This window comes from Corylus avellana, chromosome ca10 (assembly GCF_901000735.1).
Source record: "Corylus avellana chromosome ca10, CavTom2PMs-1.0".
Classification (NCBI taxonomy): domain Eukaryota; kingdom Viridiplantae; phylum Streptophyta; class Magnoliopsida; order Fagales; family Betulaceae; genus Corylus; species Corylus avellana.
Window position 1 is genome coordinate 2,878,038 of NC_081550.1, and position 13,202 is coordinate 2,891,239.

Genomic DNA, 13,202 nt, shown 5'->3' on the forward strand with positions numbered 1-13,202 from the left:
GAAGTTTAAGTTAATACAGCAAGGCACTTGGTTTTGAAGAGAGAGGATATGCATTCTTTTATAATAAAATGATGCTGTTAAAAAAAAAATCATCAATTTTTAATATTAATATGAGAAATTATGTGAATAACTTCCAATTCAAGTCTTATACGAACTGCTCACGAGCTTAGCCGAGTCGAACCGAGCTAACTTCGTTTAATATTCAAGTTATGATTCGTGTTTACGAAACACTTTATTTAATATTCGAGTCAAATACGAGCCGAGCCCAAACTCGCGAGCGAGCGGCTTGCTCTCTTAACATGCATATGTAATGTTGTATATATTATTAACGTGGCATATTAAATATAACAAAATAAATTTATTTCTTGATTCGAAAGTACTAAGAAATATTAATAATTATCTTTATCTTTTAATTATTTGATATATATTATTGATATATTTATTTTCACATTGTTATTTATTAGAGTGTGTTTCAAAGTGTGTGTATATATATATATAATTTTTTTTTCTTTTCTTTGAACTCACTCATATGATGCTTTTGAGATGTGAAGAGAAATGAAACTGAAACACGCGCACACCACAGCGCGTGCAGTCCCTCATACCCACCAGTATATAGCGCATTAAAGCATCGGATTGAGAGTAACGGATAAGAGAGGAAGAGCTGAGCTCATCACTCTCTCTCTCAAGCTTTTCTCTTTTGCAATGGCATTCACGGCCTCAGCTCCAACATGCACATATATCTCTCAGCTCCAATCTTCTTCTACCTTCAAATTAAACCCTCTTCTTTTGAACCCAAGACGAGTTTGCAGCCATCGCCGGCCCAGTGTCCGTGCAGTTTCCACAAATGCAAATGCAGCGCTTGATTCTGGGAATGGTGCGGTACTAGCCCCAGAGAAGCCGGATCATGCTGCTCCTTATTATGGAAGACAATTCTTTCCTCTAGCTGCTGTTGTTGGCCAAGTACAAACTCTCTTTCTCTCTCTTAAAAATTGTATTTTTGGTTTGTTAGTTTTGTATTTGTGCATAAATTAGCAATGGGTTTTTTCTAGTTTGCTGTTTTTATGGTTGAACTGAAAGTGGGTTTTACTTGCTTTCTGTGTATCTCTCTTGATTAAGGGTCTTTTGGTTTGTCAACTTTTTGTATCTTTCTATGAATTAGTTTATGGGTTTTGCCATTTTGTTGTTTTATGCTTGGAAATGGAACTCGAACTGGAACTGGGTTAGACTGTTACCGACAATTACAATCTGAAGGACAACTCGGTTAGACTGTTAAACATTGTATGATCTCGTTTTTCGGCTTTTGCTGCCTATGTGGTTTGGTAACTAGCATGATTTTTAGTGAGGCAAACAAAAGCTTTTTACTTTCAAGTGAATTTAATTTAGCTTTCAAATTTGAGCTTCATCCGTTCGAATTTATTAGAATGAGGTGCCTTGAGGTGTTTTATCAGCATGTGAGGTAATGTTGGTTGATGAGGTTAGAGTTTTAAGTCAGAAGAACATAATTTTGAGCTACAATCATAGAAAAGATATAGACAAACTAAAAATGGATAGAAAGCAATGTTAGCGAGAGAATGGATAAAGGTCAAGTGCCAATGGTCATTGGAACAAATGGCATCTCCTCCCCGCACAAATTACGGGTTGAGAGAAGGGTCACCGGGTTTAATCCCAGAAAGGTGTATAAGTTATAATTGCCTATTAAACAAATATACTAAGTTCAAGTGATTTTTAATCTTAGTAGGCAAGAGCTGGATGCCATTTTTGGTTCCATTCTTGGTCATTCATAAAGAGGGAGTGATTTGCGAGTCTTTTCCTTGGAGCTATGTATTCAAAATGGGGGCATACTTATAGAAGTTTATGTGATCTCCAATGCCTCTTAGTCTTTTCTTGGGGGTTGTCCGCATTCCTGATAGAGTAAGAGCATGAAGGTAATTAGACCAGCTTACTTTATAGAGGGAAATGTCTGGCCTCCAAGTGAGGACTTAGTCTCAGATTTATTTTTGCAGAGGTGAATAAACTTGAGATGGATGAGCCCAAAAACTGAGACAGATAGAACTACGTACAATTGCATAAAATCCGTAATGAGTGCATTTAACTTTAGGAATGTCCCAACTGTTGATTATTTATTGGCGCTACACGTAAAAGAGAAAAAAAATTGACATTGCAAAATTAATTGTAGAGTATTAATAGATGGGATTCATCCCTCAACTGACAAGTAGGGGCTAACACAGATTGTTTTGTGCATCATAAAATACTTGGAGGAAGCATATGTGAGAATATTGCTGCATTTATGTCGGCATATGCCTTAAGATATGTGTTATGAAAATAATTTTTTTTTTTTTCCTTTGAAATTTCTAATTCATCTGTTTGGGAATTAGTTGACTAGGTAATGTTGGCTAATTAGCAAATCTTCCGTTATTTTTTACTTTTGTGAAAATTAATTACTTTTACAGGATGCGATAAAAACAGCTCTTTTGCTTGGGGCTATTGACCGTGAGATTGGAGGTATTGCTATCTCTGGAAGGCGAGGAACAGCCAAGACAGTAATGGCACGTGGGTTACATGAAATTTTACCACCTATTGATGTTGTTGTTGGTTCAATAGCAAACGCAGATCCGGCCTGCCCGGAAGAGTAAGGTTATTGAATGCGTACAAGTTAATTTTTGAATTAGTGAGATAGGAATATTTCTTATATGTCCAATTTTTGAGTATATGAATCACCAGGGAATATTATATAAATCTGACTTGTTTGTAATTGTTGTGTACATTCATGATATAGGATTGAAAACATATTGGAATCTACTTCATTGTAGAAGATGAAAAAAACACATTGGAATAATGACCTTGTACATTCAAGGCCTTCATAAACCTATTGTTTGCTCAAAGTTCTTGTATGTACGGATACCATTTGGAGATATTTTAGTACCTTTCTTTTCATAATCCTGTAATGCTGATATGTTGGGAATCTCTGTTTAAATAGTTATGGCATGCCATGGATTGTTGGGCAACTATCATTTCAGTGTAAAAGTTTGAACCACCAATAATGGGAACCTTGCTATCAGAAACAACTGAAAAATATTATGCATCCTTGCCCATTTTGCCCCCAACTAAAAATTTTGACTCTGAAATATATATTTACTAAATCTCGAATTGATTGATATATATTGTGTACTTGAGTTTGTTTGTGGATAGACAATTCAAAATCCAAACCAGAAATCTCTTAGATCTTTATATTTTAGTATATTTGATCATTCAACCACTTGGAAATGGGTGGTTTTGGTTATTTGACCCCATCCTCAAGGATTTATCCATGTAATGACTCGTAGTGAGGGACAGGGGTATTGCGCATGCCCAAGGAGTAGTCAGGTGCTTAAAGAGCCTCTGCCCCAGACATCTTGCTAGTAAAAAAGGAAAAAAAAAAATGTTGTGATGGCCATTGGAGTCCTTTCTCTTGTTTATTCTATATTCTGTATTCTCCTCTCCTCCTTCACAACACTCCCCCTCAAGTTGTAATATTGTCAAATTTGACCAATTTACCTATGAATGTTAACAATACACAAGCGTTCTGAGAATAAATGCTCACTAAGATTATTAAGCTAAAATGTTAGAACCCTATTATTCTTTAAGCCAAAAAGATGTAAATATGACAACATTTTGACCTAATGTGTTCTCTGTTTGTTTTCTCCAATATGAGTCGATGATGGTAACACAGATTTATTTCTTTCAAGATAACAACTATTGAAATTTTTGAAGGTGGGAAATTGGTCTACCTGAACGTGTGGAATATGATTCTGCTGGTAATATTAAGACTCAGATAATCAGATCTCCTTTTGTTCAGGTACTTTTTGTGAGAGAAGGCATGCATATTTAGATTAATTTTGTTGCCTAATTGCCTTAGTTTATTCATGCCACAGATTCCACTGGGAGTCACAGAGGACAGACTTCTTGGATCTGTTGATGTTGAGGAGTCTGTGAAAACAGGAACAACTGTTTTCCAGCCAGGCCTTCTTGCTGAAGCTCATAGAGGTGTTCTATATGTTGATGAAATAAATCTCTTGGATGAGGGTATTAGTAATTTGCTTCTTAATGTATTGACTGAAGGAGTTAATACTGTGGAAAGAGAGGGAATCAGCTTTAGGCACCCATGCAAGCCACTTCTTATTGCTACTTATAACCCAGAAGAGGGTGCTGTACGTGAGCACTTACTAGATCGTATTGCAATTAATTTGAGGTAAAAACCTTGTTTTTCACTAATCGAATGAGTTAGCTATCCTTGATTCTCTTTTCATTTCACTTGTGACACACTTCCTCTGCAGCGCAGATCTTCCAATGAGTTTTGAAGATCGTGTTGCAGCTGTTGGAATTGCAACACAATTTCAAGAACATAGTACTGAAGTGTTTAAAATGGTTGAGGAAGAAACAGACTTTGCAAAAACTCAGGCAAGTGTGCAATAAAATAAATTAGTAAAGAGGGAGGGGTCCTGCCTATCCCCATCATATGAACAGGGTGCTTTACTGGGGCAGGGAAAAATGAAAAATGAAATAAATAAATAAGTAAATAAAAAATAAGAAATTGCTGGAAGTTTCACTTGAGAGGAATATATTCTTGTGATCATTGAGTGTAAATAGATTATTCATCAATGGCCCAAAAAAATGTTGGTGAAACATGGTGTTAATATTGAATTCGTTTTCCAAGAGATTAATGTATCGAGCTCTGCATTAATTTATGTCCCATCATCAAACTTTTTGAATAGCTCTCTAAGATTCTAGGGCAATTATCTAATATATTAGCATCACATACTTGTGTTAGGATGATAAAATTCATGTATTATGTAGTGTATAACAAAATGGTAATTACTTTGATGTAGACATAAACTGAAAAATGGCTTTGATGTCTCTCTTTGCTAAAACAAATTTATCTTCCTTGATTCTACTTGGGTCGGCAGTCCAAGCAGAATGAGTATTTTTCACATATAATAAAAGAAGTTTTTTTAATAAGTAATTCAATCTCACTAGAAAGCATAGAGAGGTGCAACTCTAATACACAAAAAGTATACAAGAGAGACGCCTTATTAGGGAGAAAAAGAAGAACAACAGTCCAAAAAATCATAAAAACTAGAAAAATGCAAACTACTATACGCTGCTATCCATGTATAAAAGGAGTTGAGCATAACAATCTTTGGCTCTACAACTGAAATCTCGCGATCTTCAAAGCTCCTTACATTCCACTTTTTCCAAATACACCACATTAAGAACAAATGTGTCATCCTCTAAACTTCCAAAATGTTATGGCTTCCCAACTGACCTGTCCAACTAGCCAACAACTCCTTCTGAGCATGTCCCATTCAACATAAAAGAGACAGAAAAACTAATTCCATAATTCTCTTGCCATTTCATGTTGAAGAAAAAGATGATCAATGGACTTCCCACTCCTCTTGCACATACAATACCAATCCACCACTATGATGTTCATCTTCCTTAGGTTATCCGAAGTCAAGATTTTCCCTAATGCCGTCATTCACAGAAAGAACGCTACTCTCAAAGAAGCCTTAACTCTCCAAATACTCTTCCAAGGGAATCGGGAATTTGCAGGACCTCACTTCAAACTCCACCTTTTGGAGGGGATCCAACATATTTTATCCTCACCTCCTTGCGTCAATCTAATAGAATACAAAAGCTCAAAGAAAGAAGCTACCAAATCCACCCCAATCATGCACTAGTTTGATAAAAAATATTTTCCACTGGCGATTTCTGTTAAAGAACTGCATATGATCTGCCACCAACACATCCTTACAACACGAAATACTAAACAAGTCCAGTAAAGTTGTCTTTAGGGGCTGGTGCCCACACCACAATGCATACCAAAACCTGATCTTGGACCTATCTCTCACCTCATATCTAACAAAACTCAAAAAAAACTCTCCATCCGTTATATATTTCTACACTCTCACTCCGAAGGGCCCTACTACTTCATTGGAACACCAACCTCCCCTCATGTTATCATATTTAATTTCCACCACTAATATCCACAAAGCCTCCCTATTCGTAGCATAACGCCATAATCATTTTCCCATGAGAGCTCGGTTAAACTTAAAACAAATTTCTTACCTCCAAACCACTAGATAGTTTGATTAAATTGTGGTACTTAGTTTACTTGAACAATTTGATGACTTTGATACAATCATATAAATATTTATGCTGCAAGTACCAATAATTTTTGCAGGCAGTCGATGTGCTAAAATGAATTGCAAAGCTTTTTATTATCTTCAAGTTTATGCTATGATTATTGTTATTAGGATACTTCATCATCTTGCAAGTTAATAATTGTTCTTTTATTAAGCAACAGATTGGTTTAATGAATTTATTTACACATTGCAGATTATTTTGGCAAGGGAGTATTTGAAGGATGTTACTATCAGCAGAGAACAATTGAAGTACCTTGTTATGGAAGCCCTTCGAGGTGGTTGCCAGGTTTTGACTCTGAAATTCTTCCTTACTTTCATAAAATTTTACATGGGTTTCATTTATTCCTTTTGAGTTAAAAATGAAATAAAATAAGCCAAGCCTGTATGTTATGCACGCGTCCTGCTGATGGACTTGGGAGACTCACATTCAGGATCATCCCTATTGAGAAGGAAGTGATTTACCTAGCCCTAAGGCCAAACACTCAACACATTTGATTAATGCCCTGAAAAGCAATACATATCACAACATTGGAGAGTGCTGATTATAACAGTTACAAAAACATAATTTAATAAGACTGGTTACAAAAACATAATAAAACCAAAAAAGGGGAAAATATCCATGCTTCTTTTTCATGACTAAAAAGACATTTGAACTGTTCTTAATATTATACCACTGCCTCCTATGTTTGTGCGTGTGTATCATGTATATATGAATGTGATTATAACATTTAGAAAAAGAATACAGGTCACCACATTGGAGGTTGCTAATTATAACAGTTCCCAAAACATAATAATAATAATAATAATAATAATAATAATAATAATAATAATGAAAGGAAATATTAAAAAGCACATTTTACCCTTTTCTTAATCATTATACCATTTTGTATGTGCTTGTGTGTGTACATATACATGTATTCGTATGTCCATGATTACGTAGATGTATTTATAAGCTGTTGCATATGTTATATCATGACTGAACTGATTTTGCTATGTGGACTGCGATTACATACCTGTTAAATGGCTATTATATACTACAGGGACACAGAGCTGAGCTATATGCTGCTCGCGTTGCGAAATGCTTAGCTGCTTTAGAAGGACGAGAAAAAGTCAACGTAGATGACCTGAAAAAAGCTGTAAGTGTTCTTCTGAAAACACAATGAACATGATTTTCTGTCCTTAAGTTATGTGCATGCACTAGTTTTTCCTTTTTCTAGTTAGGTGTTTCTCTTGTATACTTTATGTGTACTTTGATAAAAAAATATTGTGGGACCCACATCTCATGCTGTACAAATCAATATTAACTTTTGTTTCCGTTGCAATTCTGTATTAGTATATTAGTGTAGACTGTTGTTAGTGGGAGATGAATACTTGTTCTAGTAGAATAGTTGTATTCCAAATGTTCCTCTACACATGGTGTTGCGGCCACAGCATGAAGAGAAAGAAACATGGAAGGGGCCTAAGCATATTATATGCTCGAACTCCTACCTTGGGATTGGTTAATAAGGACCTAAAGCATTTTCCTTGTATCATTTGCAGTAAACTGCATCGCTGTTTTCCATGTGTCATTATATGCATCATAGTTTTTTCAGGGCAAACATGCACAAACTTTCTGTTCTGATATATTGCCTACCACAGGTAGAACTGGTCATTCTTCCTCGTTCAATCATCAATGAGAATCCACCAGAACAGCAAAATCAGCCGCCTCCACCACCACCCCCTCCGCAAAATCAAGAATCTGAGGAGCAGAATGAGGAGGAAGAAGAACAAGAGGTTTCTTATTTCATAATTTAGAGTGTTTTTTTTTTTTTTTGGCTCGTTCTTGTTAGGTGCTTCCTCTTGTATACTTTCTATGTATTTAAGGGCACCTTTACACTTTCAATGATATTTGCCGATTACTTATCAACAATAATTTAGTGCTTTTTTTTTTTTTTTGTCTTTTAACTGATTATTACTAGTAATCATTTAATTTTACCATACTCCTATATTTCATCTCTTCTACTTCATCTTCTACTCCAAAATTTAAGGTGAAGTATGGGTTTGTGTATAACATGAAGGTTCCCTTTCAAAGCAGGACGACAATGATGAAGAGAATGAACAGGAGCAGGAACAAATACCTGAAGAGTTCATCTTTGATGCGGAAGGGGGTTTAGTGGATGAGAAGCTTCTCTTCTTTGCACAGCAAGCACAGAGACGCCGAGGTAAGGCTGGGAGAGCAAAGAATGTCATATTTTCAGAGGACAGGGGCCGATATATAAAGCCAATGCTCCCAAAGGTTAGTTCTCCCTTGCCGACTCAATCTCGTGCTAAAAAGGGACATAACATCTCTGCTATTCTCTTTTCACACCATATTTCAACCCAGTTGCATTTTAAATGTTTACTTGAATGGATTTACTTAATATTTCAAAAACAATTCTTCAATGTTAAAAGTCTATTTGTAGAGTCTCACAAATCTTAAATTCTGTTTACGAAGAAATTTTTTCCTACTGGTCCATCTTTTCTTAACAAAATTTATTCTGTCATAGGGCCCTGTGAAGAGATTAGCTGTGGATGCAACCCTTAGAGCAGCTGCCCCATATCAAAAGTTGCGGAAGGAGAAGAACACTCAAACTGGTAGGAAAGTTTTTGTGGAGAAAACTGATATGAGAGCAAAGAGAATGGCACGAAAAGCAGGAGCATTGGTAGTAAAACTATAACCTTATGTCATTTATTTGTCCTTACCTTTTATGACAGAAAAAATAAACATTGAAACTCATTCTTATCAGTTTTGGCACAAGTGTATCATACTGAGAATCAGTACAATTTCAAAATATTGGACCTTCTTTTCTGATAGTTTATAATGGTCAAGCATGATTGGTCTAAAAATTTCTACTGTGAGCACTAATAATCTTTTAACATGTTGGATTTGGGAAAAAAAAAATGGCAGGTAATATTTGTGGTTGATGCAAGTGGAAGCATGGCACTGAACCGAATGCAGAATGCAAAAGGTGCAGCACTTAAACTACTTGCAGAAAGTTATACAAGCAGGGATCAGGTGACTTGAAACATAAATACATTTATGAACTTTCATGTTTGCATAAATTAAAGGCTTGCTGTTTGTTCATTTTTATTTTTATTTTCAGTCTACCTTTAAACCTAAATTTTTATACGATTCTTATTTTCTTATAAGAGTTTCCTTATGATTGCTTGGAACAGCAGGAAAGAAATGAACAGAGTTTATACTACGAAATAGTTGACATGTAACTATGCACAGGAGTCCTTTTCTTCATTCTATTTAAATACAGACATAAAGTATACAAAAAGAAAACTTAAATGTTGTGATTGCCATGCTCTGGAAATAATGAGAATACGCTTCAAATAATTTTTATGTCAGTAATTAGTTGCTGGAAAATGTAGAAACCATTGTTTTGGGTGAATGCTTTTTTTTATTTTCTAAGCAAATAAGGAACGGGTACAAGGAATCAAAAAACTGAAAAAGGGGTGAGCTCCCCAATAACAGACCCAACGAAAGAGACAATGCTGAAAAAGAAACAGAAAATAGGAAATGGGTCCATAAATGATCTCAAAGGGACCATAATCAACCTGGTCCTCTAAATCTTGGGCAAAAGCCAAAAAAAGGGCTGCATAAAGCGGCTTAAGCACCAAATTAGAGGGTGCTGGCAGAGGCATGTATATATATGTATGTATATATAATATATGTTAATATATTTATACCACTGTGTGTGTGTGTGTGTTTGTATGTATAAACGAGCTTAACGAGTCGAGTCGAGTTTAGATGAACATTGTTCACGAGCTTAAACCGAGCTGAGCCAAGTTTAATATTCGAGCAATAATTATGTTTGAGCTTGACTCGTATATTAAAACGAACCAAGCTTGAGTCAAACTTATATGAGTTGAGCTCAAGCTATTCATAAACAACTCAGTTCATTTACAGCCCCACCCATTGATGTTGTACTCTCCAAGCTTAATAGTGAATGTCTTCGCATGCCAACTGCCCATGGATGTAGGCCAAAGGCTAATTTCATATATCTCGTGTTACTGTTGTGTGGTTTTTTGGTCTTATATTTTCTTTCAAAAAAAAAAAAAAAAAACTTCCTTGGTACTCATTGGGCATGGTCCTTGGATGTTCTGATAAGTGTAGCTTTCATACGCAACAAAGTATAATGGGGGGCTTATACAACAACATTGATATTAAGATAACAGTTGAAAGGCAAGGATGGTGATTTTAGTTGATTGGTGACATAATTAATGTTGAAATGAAATTGAAAGGAAACTTTAGTGAAGCAAAACAACTGTCTGGTACAAATGGTGGATGTCTTGTATATAGATGTCGTGATGTATATGCATTTTACATAAAACAATATGGTGAATGGTAGAAGATTTCCACATGTGGGACAAGATCGGGAATTAATCTTCAGTATTTTGGATGTTCAAAGTTTGCAATACACTATATCCTGTTCTACCTTACCACAATATTGGAAACATATCATAGTTATAACAACAACTAAATTTACCATGTCTACTGCAACTCCCTATTCAACTGTAAATACATTATTTAAGTCAATTTTCTGCCCACAAAATATATTATTTGATATTTATTTAATTTAGCAAGTGTTCAGCTAGTTAGCAAACCATGAAAAGATACATAATAAGATTCTTTGATGTCTATTTTTATGATTGCAACCATTCTAATGTTTCAACTCGTAATGTTAACTAGGTATCGATCATTCCTTTCCGCGGAGACTCTGCTGAAGTTCTCCTGCCTCCTTCTAGATCAATAGCAATGGCAAGAAAACGTCTCGAGAGACTTCCATGTGGTGGAGGTTCTCCCCTGGCTCATGGTCTCACCACGGTATGAATTTGGTAAACCTTTTGATTACAGGTGCATTTAATGGATATTGTGTATTACTTCCATCTCTGTCCTGGAAACCATGTTTGTCCTTACAATACCAGAATGACATACAGGTTTCCAATCCCTAGCACACAGCTCTAAACACATATTCCCATTCTCCATCTGTAATTTATTGCAGACGTGCCTCCAACTCTAAGTACAATTTTAGTTTTATCATAATCGTCTTGACTTTTGGAACCATATAATTCTTAATTTCCTTATTTTTTTCCCTTTTATGTACGGCTATGTTTCTCAATATTAACTGACCTTTCTTTAAACTTAAATCTGCTTAGGCTGTCAGGGTAGGCCTAAATGCAGAGAAGAGTGGTGATGTTGGACGCATAATGATTGTTGCAATAACTGATGGTAGAGCCAATATATCATTGAAAAGATCCACCGACCCTGAAGGTGCTGCTACTGATGCCCCAAGACCTTCATCACAAGAGTTGAAGGTAAAATTTCTAACACTAATTGCACACATGGCAAAGTAATAACAGTGCCGACATGCTAGTGGACTTGGATTTGTCTCGGCTAAACTTTTTTACCATTAGATGACAATGGGCCATCTTTGCTAAGATTGCTTAAAAACTTGTGTAGAGAATATTTGGTATCAAATGCTCCAAAGTTCCTTAGCTTTCTAATTGCTTATCAATTAAATCTTGCATGTGAAACCATGAACTTTCCAATGCCACCCCTTGATTTGCAGATCTTGTGTAAAAAGATAACTGGCTTACAAATTTTGCATAGTTGGATTCAAGATTTTTGCAATGAATTTGACTTTATGGTAACTCTTATCTCTATTTTCTCTATGAAGGATGAGATTCTGGAAGTGGCTGGCAAAATATACAAAACAGGCATGTCCCTTCTTGTCATTGACACTGAAAATAAGTTTGTTTCTACTGGTTTTGCCAAGGAGGTTGCAAGAGTCGCTCAAGGTTAGTCACTCAATGTTCTTCAATCTGGACTGTATGTCAGATGTAGCTTTAATATTTTACCACATGGGTTGAGCTTTTCTATTTTAAACCTAAACCACCTACTTCATTCATTATAAAAGAGACTCTTGTTTGTAACACTGAGCCGCGTGATAGAATAGAGGAAAAATAAGCAACGCACAACAAAGAGTGAAGAGAGCGTATTTTCTTTCTTCTTGGAGGCACTGCTCAGGCTTTTGGAGAAGCCTTAAGAGAGAAAGAAAAGAAAGCCAGCCACTGTTTGTCCTGAACAAAAGAGACATTTGTACTTATGTTTTTTCCTTTGGGAAAAAATATTTGTTGTGTGAGAGAGTGAAATTTGGGTGTATTAGGACTTTAAGTTCTGGATAGTTTTCTCTGCACTGTTTTTATATTTCATCTTTGATAGTGAATTTCTTCGTGATCGTTTCTGCCGATAGGTATACCTCATATTGAGAACCAAGCAAATCTTGGTGTTCTTGTGTGTAATTATTTTGTCTTATTTAAGCTCATTCAAAGCCTTGTTCTGCAGGAAAATATTATTACTTGCCAAATGCTTCAGATGCCGTAATCTCAGCTGCAACTAGAGAAGCATTATCAGCCTTAAAAAGCTCATGAACCATCTAAAAGTGTTATTTTTGGCTAACAAAATTGTAATTGCGTTGTTTTACTACCAAACCTTTTATTTACATATAATTGTGTAATTTATTCCACCTGTCCCTTGCCCCCTTGGTAAAATCCTTTCTTTTGTTGTAATCTTCCCAAGTTTTAGTTTTGTTACTGTGAGTGATAGTGGCACTTTCTTGATGTTTTTGCTAAATTTATTCAAAGTATAGAATAATGGAAGTGGGGGTAATCCTGAATTCACTTCTTATCAAGCAAAGTTGTTTACTATTTACATGTAGAATCATAAGGTTGAAGGTTGACTTACTGAGAGACTCACATTCTTACTGATTATTCTGTTCCTTTGAATTCTAACCTAAATGATGATATCTAGTTGCCTTATAGATTAGGTATGCTTCTCCCTTCTAATGCTTTTATTTAATAGCATATTCAAACATAGCCAAAAAAAATATATATATATATTTCCTCAAAATTTTCTAACAAATCCTAATAGGATGATAGTTATATGATAATCGTATGACAGAATTATAAAATTAATACAAGCCCTTCTAACTC

At 35.4% G+C, this 13,202-nt stretch overlaps 1 protein-coding gene across 2 annotated transcripts; it reads left to right on the top strand.

The window, feature by feature from the left end:
- The first annotated feature begins 660 nt into the window (after positions 1-660).
- LOC132163576 (magnesium-chelatase subunit ChlD, chloroplastic) lies at positions 661-12,954 on the top strand. 2 transcript variants are annotated; one of them, XM_059573916.1, is made up of 15 exons: positions 661-960; positions 2,451-2,629; positions 3,751-3,835; positions 3,912-4,228; positions 4,314-4,437; positions 6,376-6,468; positions 7,223-7,318; positions 7,821-7,955; positions 8,254-8,457; positions 8,708-8,863; positions 9,109-9,216; positions 10,900-11,034; positions 11,367-11,525; positions 11,888-12,008; positions 12,556-12,954. In XM_059573916.1, exons 1-15 carry the CDS (start codon positions 703-705, stop codon positions 12,639-12,641), a joined length of 2,256 nt encoding a protein of 751 aa, XP_059429899.1. In that variant the 5' UTR covers positions 661-702; the 3' UTR covers positions 12,642-12,954. The 2 variants fall into 2 exon arrangements, with proteins under 2 accessions (XP_059429899.1, XP_059429900.1); XM_059573917.1 differs by having other exon boundaries at positions 8,257-8,457.
- The last annotated feature ends 248 nt before the right edge of the window (positions 12,955-13,202 follow it).

Excerpts from the sequence above, each read along its gene's own strand:
- LOC132163576 (XM_059573916.1), top strand. The coding sequence starts at position 703 with ATGGCATTCACGGCCTCAGCTCCAACATGCACATATATCTCTCAGCTC. Across the intron at positions 6,469-7,222 it reads CCCTTCGAGGTGGTTGCCAG|GGACACAGAGCTGAGCTATA; the intron begins GTTTTGACTCTG and ends TATATACTACAG. Across the intron at positions 7,956-8,253 it reads AGGAGGAAGAAGAACAAGAG|CAGGACGACAATGATGAAGA; the intron begins GTTTCTTATTTC and ends TCCCTTTCAAAG.